This window comes from Oenanthe melanoleuca, chromosome 4A, assembly GCF_029582105.1.
Source record: "Oenanthe melanoleuca isolate GR-GAL-2019-014 chromosome 4A, OMel1.0, whole genome shotgun sequence".
Classification (NCBI taxonomy): domain Eukaryota; kingdom Metazoa; phylum Chordata; class Aves; order Passeriformes; family Muscicapidae; genus Oenanthe; species Oenanthe melanoleuca.
The window spans coordinates 19,236,423-19,259,276 of NC_079338.1; the positions used below are offsets into that span (position 1 = coordinate 19,236,423).

The 22,854-nt window shown below is 53.7% G+C and overlaps 1 protein-coding gene across 2 annotated transcripts in view; it reads left to right on the forward strand.

Moving 5' to 3' along the window:
• Positions 1-3,311: 3,311 nt before the first annotated feature.
• FGF13 (fibroblast growth factor 13) overlaps positions 3,312-22,854 on the forward strand; it is a 152,439-nt gene continuing 132,896 nt past the window's right edge. For both annotated transcript variants that reach the window (XM_056491096.1, XM_056491099.1), the window contains exon 1: positions 3,312-3,488. In XM_056491096.1, the coding sequence (XP_056347071.1) occupies positions 3,440-3,488 (49 nt within the window). In that variant the 5' untranslated portion in view covers positions 3,312-3,439. The remainder of the gene's footprint in view (positions 3,489-22,854) is intronic.

Consider the following 22,854-nt stretch of genomic DNA (forward strand, 5'->3'; position numbering starts at 1 on the left):
CCGCTCTGCTCCTCCTCGCTGCCGCTCAGCCCGAACCGTCCAGGCTCGGGTGACGCTAAACGGGCGGCACTGGGCAATTTACTGATACTTGACTTTGTTCTCCCCACAACAAAGGCTGTCCTGGATCTGAGCCCTCCCAGGAGCACCCAGGCAGAATTCACACGGACACGTCAGATTTCTGTGCTAAACATCGCTAAAGCTCCTTCCCCCGGCTGCCCGATTTATCTGCAGGTGCAGGGATTGCTGTAAACTCAGAACCTCGGAGAATGCTGTCAGTGAGAGGGGCAGGACCCGGGTCAGTGTGCAGGAGGTTCTGCCCGAGCCCCGTGTGCTGAGCAGTGGCTGTGTGTCCATCCCTCCTGCCACCGCAGCCTCCCAGCCCTTCTCAGCTCCCAGGGCTGCAGCTGGAGAGCAAGGAGGTGACAACTTTCCCTGCTATAGTTGTACCAAGACACTGAGGCTCAAATTCATGTTTAAATATTTGTGAGTTAAAGAAATTCTGTTGCCAAGCCAGACCTGAAGTGATTCCCCCAAAATCCAGGGATGCTCACTCGACAGCGAGGAGCTGATGGGGGAATCTGAAGACAGAAGTCACATCCTGACCACAGACATGATCTCCAGGAGGATACTCCAGCCATCAAGGCAGCTCAAATTAAAGCCTGTGCAAACTGCACCTGGATTGCAATAAGCCTTCATGCAAATCCCCTTGAATTTTGCATGCACAACACGATATTTTATTGCTGTTTTAACTGACACTTCTAAGCACTGAAAACTAGTGAGGGGAAAACTAACTCATTTTAAAACAGCAGGGGAAGCTCCCTCTGCCCACCAGTTGGTACAAATCTTCCACAACCTGCTGGGCTGCTGCCCCCTTCCAGTGCAGTGAGTTTGAGTGTGTGGGCCTCATTTTACAGTGTAATAACTATTCCAGAATTGAACAGGTCTGGCATAGAGGAGAACGGCTCAGGTAAGGCAGGTTCACTGTCAGCACTGACATTTATCAGTGACATTTGGGGTCGGAAGGACCTCAGAGCAGAAGTGTGAATTGTCACTGACTCTCAGCAAAGACACTGCAAGTGCCTCTGAAAATCAGCTCCAAGTTGTTTTGGACAGCTGAAATCTCCTTGCTGGGGTTCAGCAGCTGTGTCCCACAGGGCTGGCTCAGCTGAACCAGAGAATCTCCTTCCCCATTCCACTTCCAGCTCTCTGGATTCAGCGGTCCCTGTTTGCAGAAAAAGACGAGAAAAAGACCAGGTTCTTAACCCCCGGACAGCCTCTGGTGTGTTACAAACAAACAACTGAAGAGGTTTGTGTGAAACAGACTTACACGGAGGGCACCGCAACTGTCATGGGAGTGCTGACTGAATCCCGGAGTCATCTGCTTGGGAAAGGCCTCTGAGATCATCAGGTCTGCCAGCCAGCACCCCAGCCCATGTCCCCGAGTGCCACATCTCTGTGGTTTTAAATGTCCCCAGCGATTGCTTCACCATTTCCCCGGCAGTGCTGTGCAAAGCAGCCCCGAACCCCCGAGTCCATCGAGCCAGGACCAGCGGCCACCCCCGCTCCTGACTGATGCTTGAGCGTCCCGAACGTCCCGAACATCCCGAGCCGCTCCTGCCCTGCAGCCACCCGTGTGCAGGGGCACTGAGGGTCCATCCCAGCCGTGTCTCCTCACTCGGAGCTGCTCCGAGCCAGGCGCGGTGCCCTGGCCGGGCCGGGCAGAGCACGAGGGGCTGGAAAGCCGAGCTGTCCCCAGCTGTCCCCAGCTGTCCCCAGCCGTCCCGGGCTGCAGCAGGGGATGGCACCGGGCGGCAATTCGGCCCCACTAAAAGCAGGGGTGCTGCTGTGCCGGGCAGCCCCGCTGGGCAGCGGGGCACGGTGCCCTGCCCGGGTGCCAGCCCTGCCCTGCTCGATCCCTCGTGTCCCCCGGCCCCAGAGCCCCTCCGGCCGCGGCACAGGGGCAGGAGGAGCCCGAGGCTCCCAGCACTGCACCTCTCGCCCTTCTCGGATTTATTTTGGGCGCTGCGAGCGGGGCCGGCTCCAAGGGTGCCTCGGGTTTCTCTCACGGCGGCCCCGGCTGAGGAAACTCTGCCCGCCGAGAGAACGGGGCCAGGGGGAGGAGGGGGGACACGGCGCTCTGGGACAGTGAGGGGCTCTGGCTGCTCGGGGGGGCTCATCCTGCTCCCCGAGGGGATGGATGGAGCGGCGGGAGGGAGGGGGCGAGCGCCGGGCAGGGCAGCGGGGCTGGGCGGCAGCTCTGGGGGCTGGATGCTTCGGGAACCCGGTCACCCTGTGCCCCATGCCCTGTGAATGGGAGCCCCACCATCCTGTGCCCCTGTGAACGGAAGCCCCATCACCCTGTGCCCCCCGTGCCCTGTGAACGGGAACCCCATCATCCTGTGCCCTGTGAACCCTCTTTACCCCCCGTTCCCCCGTGCCCTGTGAACCCTCTCTGCCCCCCGTTCCCCCGTGCCCTGTGAACCCTCTTTACCCCCCGTTCCCCCGTGCCCTGTGAATGGGAGCCCCATCATCCTGTGCCCTGTGAACCCTCTCTGCCCCCGATCCCCCGTGCCCTGTGAACCCTCTCTGCCCCCGTTCCCCCGTGCCCTGTGAACCCTCTCTGCCCCCGTTCCCCCGGTCCCGGCCGGCGCCCTGCGCTCCCCCGAAGGCAGCAACAGGCTGTGCCCCGCTCTGGAGCGCCCTGGGCACGGGGGTGGCACTGGGGCCAGCCCCGCTCCGCCCGTGGCCGTGGGTGTCCCCGGAGGGCAGCGGGGTGCCAGCTGCCCCCGTGTTGCCCCCAGGCTGTTTGGGGGAGCCCCGGTCGGGCGATGGGGAGGGGTCCGCTGGAGCTGCGCCCCCAGCCCCGCTCGCTGCCGCCAGCGTAAACCTGCCGCCTCTTCTGCAGTGACGGGGACCCGCGTCCTCCTCCTCCTCCTCCTCCTCCTCCTATCCGCGGCTGCAGCTCTGCTGCTCCATCCCATTATTATTAGGGGAGGATGCGAAAAGAGAAAAACCCGAAGCCAGCGCAGCCGAGCAGACAGCCCCCCCCGAGTGACGGCACCCCCCTCCCCCGGTCGCTGGGACCTGCCGGAGCAGCTGCGCTTCCCTGGCCCCGGGGAGGGGAGGCAGCGCGGGGGAGGCGGGGGAAGGAGGGGGCCGGGGCCGGGCACGCTCGGGGAAGGAGGATCGCTTTTGTCTCCGGCTCGGCGAGCGGCGCAGGGGCTCGGTGCTGCGGCTGCCGGAGCCCCGCGCTCCCCGCTGCGCTCAGGCTCCGCGCCCCGGGGAGCGGGCAGCCGGCCGCGCCCCCGCCGCCCCCCCGGCCCCTTCTCGGGCTGCGGGATCCCCCGCCCGCTCGCACGCTGCCCCCTGCCCGAGCTTCCTCTGCCTCCTGACGGAATTCGCCACGCTCGCGGGGATTTTCCCACCCAAGCTGGGGTCTATGAGCGGGAAGGTGATCAAGCCCAAAGAAGAGAAAGATGCTTCCAAGGGTAAGGCAGCCGCAGCGCCCCGACACCCGCGGGCAGCCCGACCTTACCGGGCCGGGAGGGGGCTCGGCTCCGGCCCGGGCAGCAAACCCGGCTCGGGAGGGAGCGGCTCCCCCGCACCCCGGGCACCCCACGGCACCCCAGGGAACCCCACGGCACCCCGGGCATCCCGGCACGGCTGCGGGGCCGCTCAATGCGGCACCGGGGGATCGGAGCCCCCCGGGCCCCGCCGGAGGGAGAGAGGAGGGGGCGGCTCGGGCCGGGCCGGGGGTGCTGGGGCTGCGGGGGGAGAGACAGAGAGAGACACATCGCCATGGAGACACGGAGCGGGGCTGCACCGGGCACGGTGGGCTCCGGCCGGGCGGGCACGGGGCGGGCACGGGGCGGGCACGGGGCTGGAACGGGGCTGGAATGGGGCTGGAACGGGGGTACCCAGCCGGGGCTGCGAACGGGGCTGGAACGGGGGGGTTTCCCCGGCCCGGTTCGCCCCGGGCCCGGGGGGCGTGCGGGGCCGGGCTGACCGAGCCGGGGCATGGCCGGGGTGCGGGGGTCCCTCCCCGGGTCCCTGCCCGTGTCCGTGCCGGGCTTCGGGGGGTCCTGCCGGGGTACAGGGGGTTCTTTGCCCGGGTCCGTGCCCGGGTCCGTGCCGAGGTCGCACAGGTGGCAGGGGCAGTGTCAGTGTCCGTCCCGCCGTGCCCATCCCGGCCGGGCTGCGGGGCTCAGTGCGGGGCTCAGTGCGGGGCTCGCTGTCCCCCGCTGTCCCCGGTTCTCGCTGTCCCTCGCTGTCCCCCGCTGTCACCCGCTGTCCCTCGCTGTCCCCCGGCTCCCCGCACTCCCCTGTGTGGTCTCTGACCGGGCCGGGCCTCCCCAAAGGACCAAAAACTCCTCAATATCCGCTGGTTCTGTAAAACCCAGTGGGACACTTCCCTGTCGTCCACTTTTGTAGCAGCCTGAGAGGCCGAGTAAAAACAATACAGCCTGTATATTCTTGATAAAAAGCATTTTGTTTTCATGATTCTGAAAATTTATGTTTAATACTTTGCAAAGCTTTTTTTTCTTTTCGTTTTTTTTTCTGTGAGTTTTTCACCCGACTCTGTCTTTCCCCTTGTTACTATGTTCTGTCTCATGTCCAAATCCTTTGCGTTTGCATGACATTTTTTTTTTTTTCTCAGCAACACAACCAACTTCACTGCTTAGATGCATAGCTAAACCTTACAATTTTCTGGATAAATATGGCTTGCCTTTACATTATATTTATATTCATTGAAGTTGAGTTGGTTTTGATTTTCTTCCATGGTGGCTTTATTCACTATATTGTGCTTTAAATAATTTATTAAGCAGTGCAGAACAAAAGATTCCCGCCTTTGAGGAATTAGTTAGAACCGTGTTATAACCGTAAACAAAAAGAAATTGCCGTACTCAGGCTCTGCCTGCCTGAAAGCTTGTTTTTTATAAACCAAGCGTGCATTTTCCATTTTGTGCTCCAGTGACAAGTGTTGGTGACACACCTCGTGTCTGCAATTGCAGCGTGCAGGCAGCTCCAGCCCAGTGGGACAAAGGCGTTTGTGTGTCTGTGGTGAGTCAGGGATGCCTGGGACGTGCGAGGCTGTGATGTCAGGGCTGCCAGGGTAGCAGAAGGTGAATTTGAGAATATTCCCCGGCTCCCAGGAAAAGCAGCTGGTGCTACTCCGCTCCCAGGAGACGCTGCTCGCTCCCGGAGCTCACAGAAAACTTTCTGCGTTCCTCCCAGCGAGGAGGAGGTTCGGGTACGGCAGGAGGAGCCGGTGCGTGTGTGAGGTGCTTTGTGAGTCCCGTTAGCACCTGAGAAAGCGCTTGGAGAAGGGCTGGGGATGTGGAGAAGCAGTTCATGTTTACTCGCATGGGCTGCGTGGTCGTCTCCAGCCTCTTCAGTTGTAGACGAAAATAGGAAATGATTTTTCCTCTGAACCACCTGAATTCTCTGTTGGTGATTTCAAGCGTTAATACTCTTGAGTGGGAATGTTGAATTTGGCTCCAGCCGTAGCAAATCCAGGCAGTGATGGTGGGTTTTTGGTTAGATTGGGGTTTTTTATACAGTAAAGCAGAAATCTGCCTGGAAAGGATGGGATCCTGCATCTTTCTGCAGCTGTGCTGTGGCACTGGAGAAAGCTCTGTGTTTTTGAGTTGTTAACCTCTCTTTCAAAGAACAAAATAATCGTATTTTATTTAGGAGTAGCTTGTTGTGCTGCTGGTTCCTGCAGCAGGGTAACAGGGTGTGGTTTGAGCACCTGCTGTAAATTCAGGGGTCCCAGGGTGATGTTTGCCTAATAAACGTGGAATGCTTCTCAGTGAGAGCAGTTCAGCTTTCCTTCCTGCTGAAGCTTCCTCGGGCACGGCAGGGCCGTGCCTGGGGTGAGACCTCGTGTAGTTCTCGCAGAATTTGGGGAGAGCCGAGTTCAGCCCAAACGTAGGAGCTGTGCTGTGCACGGTGTTGAAAGGCACTTTCTTCAGTCAGCTTTTGGGGCAGGTGTTTTTAGAAAAAACCTGATTTATATGGAACGTGGAAGGGCCTTGGATTTAGGTGGGAAAAAGCACAATCCAGAGCAAACACTTACCTGCCTTGCAGTGTTGTTTGCAGTTAAATTACACTTTTGTAAAGTCATGGCTGGTGTCAGTGGAGTTCTAGAGGTGTTACAGAAGTATCAAAATCTAATTAAAGTTGTTGGGGTTTTTTCACTCCTTTTCTGAAGCCAAAGAGGAAAATCCTGCTTGCTGTTGGTCCCCCCTGTAAGTCCTGCCCAGAGAACCCAGTGGTGACCGTGTTTGTGTTCTGCTCCATATCTGGCTGCTTTTAGAAGCGACTGTGGACATCTGAGAATTATCTACCCTAATATTGAGTAAAGCTCATGGATTAACAGAATGAAGTCAGGGATGTTCACCTTTACTTTTTGCAAGTGCATTAACTGGGAGTGTGCACCTGTAAGATGATGGCAGATGATGATTTCCCCTCCCTGCTGATCTTTTTGGGGTGCTGTGAGCCTGGTACCCTCCCAAAGGCAGGCGGGCAGTGCTGCTCGGGCTGGTTCCAGGAGCAGCCTGTCCCCTCTGCCTTGGCTCACCTGGCACAGGTGTCCTGTCTCTCTGGGAGGTGCAGAGAAGAGATGACAGGTGACCTTGCCCCTGATAGTCACAATTAATTACCAGAGAACAGTCCTGCCCTAAGTGGGTGTGAGCTGTGCCTAATAAAGGTAAGTGTGATAAGAGGGGTGGACTGGCTGCTCGGGGGAGGGAGAGGATGTGCCCTGAGGAGCACAGTGAGGTCAGCCTGGGTCTGCAGTTACACCCTGTGGTGGGTGCTGGTGGGTGCTTCCAGTCAGAGCTGGGCAAGGTGAAAGTTTGTGGTCAGTCTGCAAACTGATGCTTGCAGTCACATTCCAGCAAGAAATAACCTGAGTCTGCTGAGGGAACCTGCTGTGGGAGCTTGCTGCAGTCAGTCTGTGATGAGCTGGAGTCAGGATGGACAGTCTGTAATGGGAATAGACCAGGACCCTTTCTGTGTTGGTGAATGGGAGTCTGTGATGAGCTGGAGTCAGGATGGACAGTCTGTAATGGGAATTAATATGGTAAATGGCAGTCTGTGTCTTGGCTCATTTCTACCCCTAAGGAGAGATCTGCTGTAGCTCTCCTCACTGTGCCCTGTTCCCTGGGGCAGCAGGGATGTGAGGATCTGGAGAAGAACAGCTCAGCATCCCACAGGGCTCACTGATGGCTGGGTTAGAGCAGCCCTGTGCTCAGGAGCTGCCCCAGGTGCATTCCCAGCCCAGCACTGGTCACTGATGGTTGGGTTGGGTTAGAGCAGCGCTGTGCTCAGGAGATGCTCTGGGTGCATTCCCAGCACTGTCACTGATGGTTGGTTGGGTTGGGTTAGAGCAGCCCTGTGCTCAGGAGATGCTCTGGGTGCATTCCCAGCACTGTCACTGATGGTTGGGTTGGGTTGGGTTAGAGCAGCCCTGTGCTCAGGAGATGCTCTGGGTGCATTCCCAGCACTGTCACTGATGATTGGGTTGCGTTGGGTTGGGTTAGAGCAGCCCTGTGCTCAGGAGATGCTCTGGGTGCATTCCCAGCACTGTCACTGATGGTTGGGTTGGGTTGGGTTGGGTTGGGTTGGGTTGGGTTAGAGCAGCTCTGTGCTCAGGAGATGCTCTGGGTGCATTCCCAGCACTGTCACTGATGATTGGGTTGGGTTGGGTTAGAGCAGCCCTGTGCTCAGGAGATGCTCTGGGTGCATTCCCAGCACTGTCACTGATGGTTGGGTTGGGTTGGGTTGGGTTGGGTTGGGTTGGGTTAGAGCAGCTCTGTGCTCAGGAGATGCTCTGGGTGCATTCCCAGCACTGTCACTGATGATTGGGTTGGGTTGGGTTGGGTTAGAGCAGCCCTGTGCTCAGGAGATGCTCTGGGTGCATTCCCAGCACTGTCACTGATGGTTGGGTTGGGTTGGGTTGGGTTGGGTTGGGTTAGAGCAGCCCTGTGCTCAGGAGATGCTCTGGGTGCATTCCCAGCCCAGCACTGGTCACTGATGGTTGGGTTGGGTTGGGTTGGGTTGGGTTAGAGCAGCCCTGTGCTCAGGAGATGCTCTGGGTGCATTCCCAGCACTGTCACTGATGGTTGGGTTGGGTTGGGTTGGGTTGGGTTGGGTTAGAGCAGCCCTGTGCTCAGGACCTGCCCCAGGTGCATTCCCAGCCCAGCACAGCAGTTCCACCAGGCAGGTCCTTGTTCTGCCAGGAGCTGCTGTGCCCAGAGCCTCAGGTGTGCCAGGGCAGGGCACTTCCCCCAAAAGTTTTGCCTTGCACTTGGGGCACAGCACACGAGGACACAGGACACGAGTGTCCCATTGATCCTTGGGGCTGTACCAACATAGCTTGTTCTGAATTAAATGTTCTTTATCTTCTGTCTGGGGAGAGTGAGGGGCAGTAGGAGAGTGTTGGGCTCTGGAAGGGGAGCTGAGCCGTGCTGCAAGCCCTGTGCTTTGGAGCTGGGCCTTGGAGAGCTCGTGCTGGCTGGAGGTGCAGCCAGGCTCTTTCCAGAGCTCTGCAATCTGTGTGGCTCCTCTGAGAAAAGGCAAGAGCTGGAGCAGACAGTCTCAAACCACATCTGAGGAATGGATTCATCTGCATTTGTTTTGCTTTTTTCTGGGGGGATTATTTACTATTGGCTTCCCCATCAAAGCAGGTGCATCTTATCCTGTCACCACAAGGAACTTGGATAGCTTTTGTCCAAAAGCCTGATCACCTCAGCCATAAGCAGTGAGAAAGTGCAGAGTGTATTTTCTTCTGCAGAAAGCAAAATTGGGGCATTTTTGAAGCTCTAATCTGAGAAGAGTGAATTGAAATAGTGACAGTAACAGTGAAGACTTTGGAAGTACAGGTGCTATTCTAATTCAGTGACAGCAGAAAACAAAGCACTTAGAGAAATCACTTGGCAGGAAAAACAGAAGTCAGAATTTTGAGGTATCTATTACTGATTTTTCCTGGCTTTATAGGAATATAGTATAATACAGCTTGTGATTGAAAGGTCTGGAGAAAAGCCGACAAAAATAAAGCAGCTGATCTCACCAGTTATATTTCCATAGTACTGAATCATGAGAAAGCAACTTACTTGAGGGGCTGAGGAGGAGCAGAGTGTAAGCTGACCACGTCTTGGTCCGAGGCCACGGAATCAAAATTAGCAGCGGGTGGGGAGGGGGAAGGGAGCTGCCTCCAGGGCACAGGCTGGCGCTTCTTTGTCTTTCTGTCAGAAATTCGGGTGCCAGATCTCCTGCATTTCAGCCCAGATCCCCACCGAGCTCCAGCAGCAGCTGTGGTTTAGGGTATGAGCTGGGGATGTGTTCGGGCAGGTCTTTGCCTGATTTGGGTGTTTTTGTGGTCAGTTGGTGCTGTTGGCTGACACATCAGGACTTGTGCTTGTGTTCTGAATGCTGAGCGGCGCCCGAGCAGAGCACTGAGCACAAGGCTCCTGTTCTGTTCACGGCAACCCCCGAGGCTCCGGGTTTGGCTTTGAAGGGACGCCTGCCTCGCCCGCTGCAGAGCGGCAGCCAAAATTTGGGCTGTGACATCCCACCCGTGCTGCAGGTCCCGGTGGTGCCAGAGAGGTTCAGTCTGGGCTGTGCCGTCCCACCCGGCTGGTCCCGGTGGTGCCCCGGGAGGTTCAGTCTGGGCTGTGCCGTCCCACCCGTGCTGCCGGTCCCGGTGGTGCCCCGGGAGGTTCAGTCTGGGCTGTGCCGTCCCACCCGTGCTGCTGGTCCCGGTGGTACCAGAGAGGTTCAGTTTGGGCTGTGCCATCCCGCCCGGCTGGTCCCGGTGGTGCCCCGGGAGGTTCAGTCTGGGCTGTGCCGTCCCACCCGGGTATCGGTGGTGCCAGAGAGGTTCAGTCTGGGCTGTGCCGTCCCACCCGGGTATCGGTGGTGCCCCGGGAGGTTCAGTCTGGGCTGTGCCGTCCCACCCGGGTATCGGTGGTGCCAGAGAGGTTCAGTCTGGGCTGTGCCGTCCCACCCGGGTATCGGTCCCGGTGGTGCCCGGGGAGGTTCAGTCTGGGCTGTGCCGTCCCACCCGTGCTGCTGGTCCCGGTGGTGCCAGGGCAGGTTCCGACCCGCTGGGGCTCCGTGCCTGCCCCGGCATTGCCTCTCACCCGTGGGTGGTTGTTAATGTACCCATGCCTGGAGTATTTACAGTAACTACCTCCTGTTCTGACTCATTATCTGGGGCTGGCTTTGCTGCCACAGACGACAGTAACTCGTTTAAAAGGAAACATCCTTCCCTCTCAATCCCAAGACAGTGGCCCCTCACATATGTTGATAAAACGTCAGCGACTAAAAAGTGGAAGCAGTCTTGATCATCTCAAGAATGCCAGTACATTCCTGCTGATGCTCTGGAACGATTGTCAGCGTGGAGGAAATGCACAGCAAGACTTTCAGGGATTTCAGGGACGAGCTCTGGGTTTGGTACAGGGCTGGTTCCTGGGTGGCTGCTGCCCGTGCTGTACTGAAGGTGGTAAAAATCATCTTGTTTCTGCTTCTAGAGGAAAACTTAGCAATAGTTGCTTCTTGGCAGGTGCCAGATCTCGTCTTCAAAGGGAAAACTCCGAGCAGAGGAAGGCTGGAGGACGAGCTGTGAATCCCTGCTTGTAAAATCCTCTGTGAATCTGGAGGTGTCCTGTGTGCAGACAGAGCATTTGTAACCCCAGGAGGACAGGCTCGCTCCTGGACAGCCTCTAGCTGAGCGTTTTCAGCTGGATTTCTGTGTTTGTGGGTTTGGGAGGAGCTGCCCTGTTGGTGGCTGGATGCTCTCACAGCTTCTGTGCTTTCTGATCTCCTCTGTGGCACTGGAGGTCTCTTAGTGAGCCTGGCTCTAGGGCTTGTGTAGCCCAGACTGGTTTTTTTTCCCTCAACTCTGTCACTTGACCTAAAAAATTCCCTGCTTTCCCCAAAACATGTCTTGGAAAAGCTTACATGAAAATGCATGTTGAAAACCAAAATGAGACAAGTACATTATACATGTTATTTACAATAATCCTTTTATTTTTGTGTGTGGTAGCTTGGGTGAAGGGTTTCCTTGAATTGCCTGCTCTGGTTTCGAGCTCAATATTTGTGTTGTGTTGCTGAGTGAAGTGAAGACAAAAATAATTTGAATTGCACCCTCGGGCAGGTAACAGTTCAGCTCTTTTCATGAAGAGAGTGTAAAGTGAGACTGTTCTGCACTTAATTAGTTTTGTGAGAGTGATGTATAAGGCAAGGTCAGAGCTAAAGGAGGAAAGGGCTGGCATGGATTGAACACTGCTTACGTTGTTGGAATAATTAGAGCATCACTGGAAGGTGGGAGGGAGCAGAGGACAGAACTGAAGTGGGAAGAAGAGATATTCCTGAAACAGCAATGGAATTGCCATTGATCTGGGCTGCATCCCACATCCACAGGTCAAGACTGGCTGGATGTGAGCTGGTGTGCTCTGTCACTGTGCCACAGCTGGGAGGAGGGTGTGCTCGTGGAGATCACCATGTGTTCATGGAGATCCCTGCCCTGGGGCCCAGGCACTCTCCAGGTGCTTTGACACAACTGGCACAAGGCTCTTCTGGTGGCTTCCAGAGTAAATTGTTCAGTTGATATCTTTGATACATGTGCTTGTAGTTTCCTCCCAGTTTAGGGTGAATTTGTTCTGTGTCAGTGGGCTCAGGTCGTGGTGGAGCCCTCACCTCAGCAAGTGTCACTGTGTGAGTTTGATTAGAGAGCTTCAGGGGTCCTGAGCCCCTTCCCCCTGTTTGTAGCCTGTTTATTCAAATCCAGTGTGATTAGCTTTCTCCTAGTTGTTTCATTTTCCTGTTCATGCTGTGTATGGAATCCCAGGATGTCCTCACTGGAGGGGAGCCCTGGAGCTCCTCAGTCCAGCCTGCTGCAGCAGGATCTTCTGAGCACACCACTGTGTCCAGACAGCTTTCAGTTCCTCCAGGAAAGGGCAATCAGGAATTTTCAGAGTTTTTCCCCCTTCTGTTGTAGGTGGCTTTTTGCTCAAATTTCACAAATTTCTGGTTTTCATTAAATGAAGGGAAAAAGCACAGGACATTTTTTTTTCCTTGCATAAAATGGGAAGATACAATAGAAATGAAGTGTGGAAGAGCTGGAGAGGGGCAGGGAGGGAGCAGTGCAGGGTGGCTGCAGAGCTCTGCTCACACCCTGCCCAGCAGGGACGGGCACAGAGGTTCCTTTTGCTCTTCCAGCAGTTCTCTGTGGCTCTCCTTTCTGTTCCCTCTGTCTCCTCAGCACCCGTTGGTGCTGCCCACAGCTGAGGCTGGCTTTGCTGGCACACACTGTCAGAGCTGCTGGCACAGACAGACCCTTGGGTTTGCTCTGTGGGGCTCTGCAGCTCCGTGTTCAGCACACATGAACTCCTGCTGTGGCCCCTGCAGCTCGGTTTGCCAGGCTGTGCTGCAGCTCTGCCTGGGAACGAGGAGTGTTTGAATTGTCACACAGTGCCTGAGCTGTGTCACCCACACTTTGTTCTCTGAGTGTGCAGGACAGCGAGGAACAGGCTGGACCCACTGTCCCTCCCCGTGGGGTGCAAGAACCTGCTCTGTGGCATCCTCCCAGTGCAGTGGGGGACTGGGAGTTTTTGGGAGCAGAGCTGGGTTTGTGCCCAGGGGAGCTGTGCTCTGAGGCCAGCCCAGCTGCAGGTGGGAGCGGGATGTGTGCTGCTGGCAGGGCAGAGCAGCCAGGGCTCTGCTCCCCACTCCTGCCCTGCACGGAGCAGCTGCAGGCTCAGAGCCCAAACAGCAGCTGCTCCCCAGGGCTGGGGCAGCCAGAGCTGCCGTGACTTCCCTCTGCTGCAGCTCTGCCCCCGTGTGCTTGCTGAGGAACGGACATTTATTGGCTCAGGAAAAGTGCTCAGAGGGGATCCAGTGGCAAAGCTGCTCGTGGTCCCCTCGTGGGGAGGCTCCAGCAGCTGCAAAAGGATTTCTGGGGTGAGGAGTGACCTGTTCCAGACCCCTGGAGAGCAGATACTCAGTTCCTTTGGCTGGAAGAGGGGCTGGGCAGTTTGTTTTGGGGTTGGGTTTCATATTGTTTGTTTTGGGTTTTGGTGGTGCCTTTTTTTTTTTTTTTTTTTTTTTTTTTTTTTTTTTTTTTTTTTTCAGGTGATCAGTGCAAACCCCAATTTTCAAGTTCTGTTTGTGTCCTGTTAGGAGGTGATGGAGAGGAGTGGAAGCTGTGATCCACAACTCCTGTACCAGGAGAGAGCAGCATGGAAGGCAGGAGAAAGACAAACTTGTACTTTAGTTCATTTAAGAGCAGCAGATGCTCTTGTTTAGGGATGTTTAATTTACGTGGCAGCAATTAATAAATGTAGAGGAGAAAAGGATTATGCAGAGCTGTGAAAGTTGCCAGTTTTTTCATGGCAACTTTCAGGGGTTAAAATTTGAATTTGTTCCCCCACTGGGACATAAGCAAAACTTTTTTTTTGAGGTTACTCAGGAAAAATCGTCACACTGGAGTTATTTGAAGGAAAAAGATCTGTCAGGTTTTCCATCCCTGTCCTTGTTCCACCCTTGGTCTGCAAAGGCTCCTGTCAGAACTGAGATGTTTTCATAAGACTTTTGAGTATGATCAGAAAAATTAGTTAGGCTCTTCTGAACCGTGTTAGGAAGAGATTTTGAACTGTATAACCGCTGAAAAAAGCAGAGTTTGGAGTCAGGGCCTGTGCCTTTTAGTCTGGAAGTGTCTGGTTCTTATTTCACTCCACATTTGATCAGGAAGGATGAACTTTAATTTGCTCTGTGGAGTGAATAAAAGGTGCCAGGCTGAGCATGGAGGGGGAACAAGTGTGGTGCAGTGGCAGGAGAAAGCAAATTCTGTGAGACTTTGAAAATCAGCTCAGAAGAGTCTGTGGAGAGCAGAGGGATTGCAGGGGAGGAGGGGATAGTGCAGGAGTCACTGGCTGTGGCACCAGGCTGCAGTGGGAGCAGCCGGGTTTGACAGCCTGGCATGTGCACAGAGATGTGACAGTCTGTCCTGCAGGTGACAAACAGCCCTGCCTTCCTCTGACCCGAACCTGGGGCTCTGCTGGGGCCTCAGCCAGCGTGGGATGTTCTGCCATGGTCACAAATTCACCTGGACTGTGTTTCACATTGTGAGTGAGTGACAAATGAGTGAAGAGGGAGCAGACCTGGCAGCCTTTGGTGCTGTGGCTGAGAGTGGGTGAGCTGTTTGTCAGTACCTGTGGCACTGGAGAATGACTGCTCCTCTTTCATAGAGCTGGGGACATCCCTGCTGTTAATTCATCCCCAGCTCATGTGCCCAGAGTGAAACTCTTCTTTTAAAGTGCTTTTCTGGAAGTGCTTTTGCCCACACTGCCACAAGCCCTCCCTGGCTGGCTGGAGCCAGCTGGGCTAGCACAGCCCCAGAGCACCAGGCAGCTTCAGGCCTCAGCCCAGCAGCCCAGATGTGCCTTTGTCCCTGCTCTGGATCCCCCAGGGCAGCAGGCAGGTTCAGGTCTCAGCCCAGATGTGCCTTTGTCCCTGCTCTGGATCCCCCAGGGCAGCAGGCAGCCCTGTGTGCCAGCTGCTCCCCAAGGTGTCAGTGGTTCCTGGCTCACTGACCCGAGTCACTCAGTTAACACCTGGCAGGGTGTGTGGCAGGGCTTTGTCTGAGGCAATTGGTCAGGACCTGCAGACAGAGAGGAAGGTGTGGGACAGATTTTAAATGAGAAAAGTGGAGCATGATGAAGTTTTTTTGATGTGGTGTGGTTGGTGGCAGCTGAATTCCCCTCCCGTGCAGCAGCAGGCTGTTCTCTGGGTGTCAGCACTGCTCTGTGCACCTACCCAGGTTCATCTTTTGGCCTTTTGGAAACATGTCATCACTTCATCTGGAGGAGAGGTGAAGGATGGGAACCTCCAAATGCAAAGACTCTGTTGTCCACCTCTTTCAGTAATTCATGAGTTATTTCCTGCACCTCTGGAAATGGGTGCCAGAGCCAGCCAGTGCCAGCCAGTGCCAGAGCCAGAGCCAGCCTGAGCCAGAGCCAGCCTGTGCCAGTGCCAGAGCCAGAGCCAGCCTGTGCCAGTGCCAGAGCCAAGACAGTGCCAGAACCAGCCTGTGCCAGTGCCAGAGCCAAGACAGTGCCAGAGCCAGGCTGTGCCAGTGCCAGTGCCAGAGCCAGGCTGTGCCAGAGCCAGGCTGTGCCAGAGCCAGAGCCAGGCAGTGCCAGAGCCAGGCAGTACCAGTGCCAGAGCCAAGACAGTGCCAGAGCCAGGCTGTGCCAGTGCCAGTGCCAGAGCCAGGCTGTGCCAGAGCCAGGCTGTGCCAGAGCCAGAGCCAGGCAGTGCCAGAGCCAGGCAGTGCCAGTGCCAGAGCCAAGACAGTGCCAGAGCCAGGCTGTGCCAGTGCCAGTGCCAGAGCCAAGGCAGTGCCAGAGCCAGAGCCAGGCTGTGCCAGTGCCAGAGCCAGGCTGTGCCAGAGCCAGAGCCAGAGCAGCCATCCTGTGCCAGAGCCATCCTGTGCCAGAGCAGCTGTGCCAGAGCAGCCTCCAGCCCATCTCCCCTGCAGTTTACAGATTTATAGAGCTGACATTACGGATTTGTAGAGGTTTCTGTACGATTTACAGGCTGTGATAGCTCCCTGCCCGTCTCTCCTCCCCAGGAAGGTGTGCTTGGCTCAGGCAGCGTGGAGCTGCTGGGGATGGCTGAGCTGTGTGACCCCAGCCCCGGAGGGAGGGCAGGTGTTGCTCACTGCAGCCTCTCCCCTCTCAGCACTCATCAAAGAGCACTGCTCAATCCTATTTTTAGCTTCTGTGCTCTGGTGGTTTTGTTCTTGTAGCATCATTTGGGGTTTTTTTGGATCTGGACTCCTGTGCAGGGGTCATGGTCTGTCAGAGCAGCTTGTGCTTGTGTTTATTCTGCTGCAGGGATGATCCAGCCTCCCTCTCTGCTTGGCCAGGTGACAGAATTTGTCCATGCAACATCCACAGTGTCTGCAAGGTGCTTTTGTCACCTGCTCATTGAAAATGTTTGGTTTAAACTGCTTTGTAAAAATGTTCTTTATTGACTCTGTGTCTTTACACCAATTTTTGTTGGTTTTTTTTAATTCCCTTCAATTTTTCCCCTTTGCTCCCTGGTTTAATTCCTGCCCTGGGCCAGGCTGGAAGCTGATGCAGATCCTGTTCCGTGGTGTGGCCAGGCTCTGCCTCTGTCATTATTAACATTATTAATGCTTCCTGCATCTCTGTCACACTGACAGCTGCACTGGGAACCAACCCCAGCTCTGCTCTGCTCTGCTCTGGGGCCAACAATCACTAAACCTGACTCAGATCATGATTTCAATTGGTTTGATTTTTGCCAGTGGCTGCAGAAGGAAAGCAAGCAAGCAGCTATTTCAGTCCTCCTTCATCCTTGGTCAGTTTTACTGATGTCTGTGGCTGTGCAGAGCTGGCAGCTCTGGGTGCTGGGGCTGGGCACCAGTGCAGTGCTCTGCATGAGCTGGGACCAACAGCAAAGTCCATTCAGGCCTGGGTTAATTTGGAGTTTGTCCTTTCCATGAGATGTATTTGTCCAATTACACTACCTGCTAATTGCATTTCTGAGCAATTTCTTGCAGAGACCTGTAACTGGGAGTTCTTGATCTGAAAGCTGCATTATTCTCTCAGGAGATAATCAGCTGGTGAGGTACTGAGCTCAGCTCAGTCTGCTCTTTTGCCTCTCTGGCAAAACCTGAATTTTGTGATAGAGGAGAACTTTCCTGTCTGTTCTCTCCTTCATGATGGAGGTGTTTACTGGAAGGCCTTTCCTTGCAAATGGATGAATTGCTTGTGATTACTTTTTCCCTGCCCTGAGTTATTTAAAAAACATAATTTATCATGAAATGTTTTGTGCTATTTAAAAAGCATCAAGCTGAAATAGCTATGGGCCATGCAGTTCATTATTAGAAGGCTCTTCTGAATCAGAAAACCTTGTCTCTTGAAAATGCATGAACACAAATCCTGCTGACTGCTGCTGGACTCTGGAGGGGTTTGTGCTTTCCTGGCGTGTGCAGAGCATCTCCTCTCCCAGCCTCAGCACTGGCAGCTTTTGGAGGGGTACAGGTCCTTTCCAGAAGGGCTGCTGAGGCCAAAGGCAGCTCTTGATTCTCGTGGTATTGGAGGGCTGAAGTGGAAAATGGAAGCCTTGACAGGGCCCTGAGCTGGCAGAAAATTCAGCCTTTAAATGATGGTTTGGCACACAAAGTGCTGATGGCACTGAGGCTCCTGGGGCATGGCAGGCAGAGCCCACTCCTCCAAGACAAGTTTATTTCTTCTCCCTGCATCAATATTTATGAATTTTCCCTGCCACCCTCCAGGCAGCAGTGACCCAGTTTTGGGGTTCTGGGTGTTTATGGGAGGTGGGGGTGAGGATGAAATTAGGGGATGGATGTGGTGCTCAGGGCACTCACAGACCCATGGGTGCCCTGTGGGTGCTGGGGAGTTTTGTTCCCCTCCTGATGAGGGTTTGGGAGCTGCCAGCAAGGGCAGTGGGGGACAGGGGAGGCTCCCCTGCCACACCTGGGCCAGTGGGAGCTGCTCTGCCCTGCCCCAGCTCCTGGGAGCTGGCACTAGTGCCCAGGCTCATGGAGAGGTGCTTTGTGGATCCTGTCTCTGCGAAGCAATAACCCCCAATAAACTGTACACAACCTGTCAGAGGTGAATTTTAGAGCATGCTTATCCACAGCCCCAGGATGATGGCACACTGAGTGCCCTGCCTGAGAAAACCAGGTAATGAAAACCATCCTGGCAGGATTTATCTTTCAGCTTTTGACCTTTGTGAGAGTGGGGAGCTGGCTGTTGTAGTTGGCTGACATTGTAAGTTCCCAGCTTTTAAATTGCTACCCAAATGCAATACCTGTACTTCTGAAGGTTTCTGTGGTTTCATTATATTTTTATTTTTTTTTAAACTGGGGACACAGTGTCAGGGCATTCTCTAGGTTGTTCAGTGATCACATAGTCTGTGTTTTGCTTTGGAGCACAAGGGATGGTGCAATGCATTCCTGTGCTCCTGCACTTGTGCAGCCACTGGATGCTGAGAGCTGCCTTCAAACTGGTCAAGTCCTTTTTCAGTGTAAAGCATGGATTGTGTGAAAGCTTCCCTTCATTGAATAGTATCTAGTTAATATTTAATATTTCAGGGTTCTGTTCTTTGCTTTGTGTGTACAGGCTCCACTGCAGTTTGACACTGACAGCAGATCCCCAAAGATGAGATTTTCCAGGCTGCTTGGCTAAGTAAATTCTTCTCATTAATAATAAGGTCTGCACAACCTGGCTCTTCTCATTTCAGTGGAAGAACTTCTCAGTGACCATGTGCACCCTCAGATTGTCTTTATTCCTTTATTTCTTGTCTTTATTCCTTTATGCAAGGAAATGTGTCCAGGTAACACTCCAGCTGTTCATTTCTTGCTGTGTTTTCAGTAGCACTGTTGCTATTAAATAGCTGCTGATAAAAGTTCTGCACAGGTCAGGATGAGCTGGAAATAGTGTGGCTGGAGCCCTGAGCAGGCAGCCTTGGGAGGAAAATGTCAGAGGAGGGTTGTGCATGAAGCAGCTGGTATTCAGATGGGCAGTACAGACTCAGGGTTATGCAGTTCCTGCTCAGCACTGACTTTATTTTTTTGTCTTTGTCTCCTGAAAACCCTTCTAGGCATCTTCCAAAATAGCATCTCTGTGTCCCTGAGTATGTTTAGAAAAGCTCAGCTGCTGAAGAATCTTACATGAGATCTCAGTGCTTCTCACTGAGGGGAAGAGGTTGGCTCAGTGTTCCTTGCAAGGGCACTCATTTGCTTTTCCAGGGCTCTCACATATCCGTGGTGCCCTTTCCTGGGAATCCATTCCCTCTGAGGTTTCTGCAGTGCTTCTGGGCTGGTTTTGTCCTCAGGCTTAGAGTACATTTGTCATTACTGCATTTTACTTGTCCAAGTTTCTGGTTTTCTGTTCATGGTAAATAAGCTTGGGCTAAAGCCCCAAGTCCTCAGTGGTGCTGTGGGGGTGATGCTCTGGAAATGCCTGGCTGGGGTTTGGGGACCTGGCTGTGGGGTATTTACTGACCTGGCTGTGGGGTACTTACTGACCTGGCTGTGGGGTACTTACTGACCTGGCTGTGGGGTATTTACTGACCTGGCTGTGGCGTATTTATTTACCTGGCTGTGGGGTATTTACTGACCTGGCTGTGGGGTATTTACTGACCTGGCTGTGGGGTACTTACTGACCTGGCTGTGGGGTACTTACTGACCTGGCTGTGGGGTATTTACTGACCTGGCTGTGGCGTATTTATTTACCTGGCTGTGGGGTATTTACTGACCTGGCTGTGGGGTATTTACTGACCTGGCTGTGGGGTATTTACTGACCTGGCTGTGGGGTATTTATTTACCTGGCTGTGGGGTATTTATTTACCTGGCTGTGGGGTATTTACTGACCTGGCTGTGGGGTATTTACTGACCTGGCTGTGGGGTATTTACTGACCTGGCTGTGGGGTATTTATTTACCTGGCTGTGGGGTATTTATTTACCTGGCTGTGGGGTATTTACTGACCTGGCTGTGGGGTATTTACTGACCTGGCTGTGGGGTATTTACTGACCTGGCTGTGGGGTATTTACTGACCTGGCTGTGGGGTATTTATTTACCTGGCTGTGGGGTATTTATTTACCTGGCTGTGGGATGTTTCTTGTGTGCTTGTGGTCCTTATGACTGTCAGGTGGTTGCAAGCAAAGCAGAGGGGGAGGAGAGTGTCTGGAGCTGAACTAATCCTCAGCAAATGCCTGGGAGTTCTTAAATGACAGTGGTGAGACAGAATTGAAGAAGAGTAAGAATGTGGAGATGTAAACACTTGTCTCTGCCAGGAAACCCCTGTAGGTGCACAGCTTTCACTTTCCTTCCCTAAGTAACTTTGTTCTGACTACAAAAATCAATATTTCCTTGCTTTACACCTTTGAATTTGAATTTTGGGGCATGACCATGCTGGGAAAGGCTGCCAAGGTCCAGGAGCTGCCCAGACCATGGGCTGCTGCAATAACCTGTGAGCAAGGGGCAGGGAGCATCTGCAGGGATGCTCTGGCTGTGCCTGCAGCTGTGGCCAGGCTGGCACATCTGCCAGGCCAGCACAGCTGTGCAGCCACTGCCTGGGGCTGTGTGTGCCAGCTCAGGGCTGTGCCTGTGCTCAGCTCAGACACACAGCTCTGGTTTGGGAGGGGAGCTGGCACTCCCTGCTCTGTGCTGAGCTGTGGGGGCACTGCAGGGACCCCAGGGGGGCCAGGACAGCTCAGTCACACAGGGACCTTGCTCTGCCTGCAGCAGAGAGCTGCAGTTTGGAATTCCTACCCAAGCAAACCCCTGCATGTGAACATCAGGTTTTCAGCCCTGCTGCTCCCAGGGTCCCCTCAAAGGGAAGTGGGTCTCTTGCCCTGTGTAACCTGTGTGTTTCTGCTCCTCCAGCACTCCAGAAAGTGCACTGGAGGAGATCCCATCCAGCCCTTTCCTGGAGATCAGAGAGCCTTGGCTCCTGCAGTGCCTGAGCCTTTGTGTCTTTGTGCTTTGATCTGTTATTTCCCAGCTGCTCCCTGGGGCCCTTTTCCTCTGTCCTGCCTCCTTTCTGCACAGCTGCCAGTCTTTCATCTTCCAGGGTGCTGATGTCTAACCTGTATTTAACCTGGGGTTTGCTTCTGCTTTGGTCACATCTGGGGAAGGGATTCTGTGCCCAAGTCTTGTTCAGTCCTTCCTAATAAAATGGCCAAAGAAATGCCAGAGTTCTTTCATTCTGCCCTCAAACCACAAACAGTGAGACATGAATTTGTCAGAACTGTATTTCTGTGTGCACAACAGGCCCATGACTGATGCAATTCAGTGCTTTTTACTTCATTTATTATAATTGTGCTGGTAAATGGGAACTTTTGAGAGGGCTTTTAATTGTTACAGATATTGCAGGTGCTTTGCTATTTGTCTGCAGTTCTGCATTGTAGCAAGTCCAACCATCAGCCTGCAGTGTCTTCAGGTTAATTACTCCTTTTGTGAGATGAGGTTGGCAAATGAATCTTCATCAAGCAACTGATGAGTACATCTGTGGCTTTGTAATTTAAAACTGAGGTTAATAAGGGCAGGTCCTGGTGGGGATCAACTGGTGGTCTTTGCTGGGAAGGAAATGAGTCTGGCTCTGCAGTTTGCACACCTCTGCTTTCAGAGACTGGCTGGATTAGTAACCAGGGGCAGGTGTGAGGTACATTATCCACTCTGTAGATGGTAATTACATCTGTGCAGAATAAACAAGTCTCACAAATTTCTAAATTTTCTTTAGAAATCCAGGTGTGTGCCTTCAGAAGACGTGGAGAGGCCCATTCTCCTGGCAGGGATGGTAAATAACAGAGTAAATAACTGTTCTGTGTTCTGGAGCACCTCTGGCTTTGGGCCTTCATCACACACAGTCTGTTTCTCTGCTCTTGTCCCTCGTGGGTCCCTTGAGCAGGCTGGTTTGGCCCCAAGCCTTGTGTCAGTGAGTGCCCAGGTGTGACTGGCCAGGGGCTGGGAGCAGGACTCAGAGATGCTCTTGCTGTGCTTCCCCTCACAGCTGTTGGGTGTGTGCACCATGTTTGTACTGATTCCTCCCAGGGGGGTTAAATGGCACCTCAGTCACGCTGGATCCATCGAGGGGTTTTCTGTTTTTTCTGAAATCTGTGATTTCTGTTTCCCAGCAAACCCCAGGTGGATCCTGGGGGGTTTGGGAGAGCAGAGCTGTTCTTGGAGCAGCAGCTCTCAGGGTTTGCCTCCCTCTGTCCCATTCTCAGCCTGCACCCACAGGGGGAGGTGGTTCCCTTTGTGGGAAAGGAAATGTGGTTCTTGGTTGGTCTTGCATTTCATGTCTTAATTAAAAAAACCGAAAAACCCAAACCCTTGCCTTTCTTATGCCCTGCTTATGGATATTGAATATTGAATAGAATATTGAATAGAATATTGAAATGAATATTGAAAGACACCATGGAAATGATGCTCAGCTGGGACTCCTTGGCATCAGAGGGGTTAAAAGTTCAGCTGGATCCATCTCTGTGCCTGAGCTGACTGCTGCTGGCTGCTGTCCCCTGTGTCTGCCACTGACTTGTAAATCCCAGAACTGGAACTACCTGTTATGCTGCAGGAGAATTTCTGCTAGGTCTTAGTGCAGCAAGTAATATTTTACTGTAATTTATTGCTTCCCAGTTAATGTAAGTTATAGATACTCATTAACTTTGGAATAAATACTAAATTTGATTCTTGCAATTACAAGGCAGTATTTGGATATAATTTAAATCAGCTTTAATATAGAATGTTAAGAAAAATGAGCAGGATTTTAAATGCAAATGGCACATATTTAAATGTGGGAGCTCTGTACTGTATAATTATTAGTCTGTATGTCCTGCATGTCTAGATTCCATGTGAAGGCTCTTTGTGCATTAAGTGTGATCAGAGGTAGAAGATGTCTTAAAGATAATAAAATCAATTCATTGCATTAATGTATTCCTGCTGAAAAGCAGGTGAAGGCTCTCAAACACTTGCCAGGGAGAAGATGATTTGCCAAGAGATGGAGCAGGGGGGAGAAGGAGAAACCAGCTGGGATGGTGCCACAGCTCCCAGCATCCAGTCAGAACAATGCACATCAGAAAAGTGGAACAGTTCTGGTGGGAAAGGAGGGGATTGGAGCCCTGCAGGGATGGTGTGTCCTGAGCTCCTGGGCTGCTGCTCAGCCCAGCCCTGTCTGTTTGGGCTCCTGGGCAGTGACCTGGGCCTGGCTGCTCCCACAGCCTTGTGTGAGTGACGCCAGCTCTGCACACTGAGCTGGGTAATTCACAGGGATTATTGGGTTCTGGTGCTC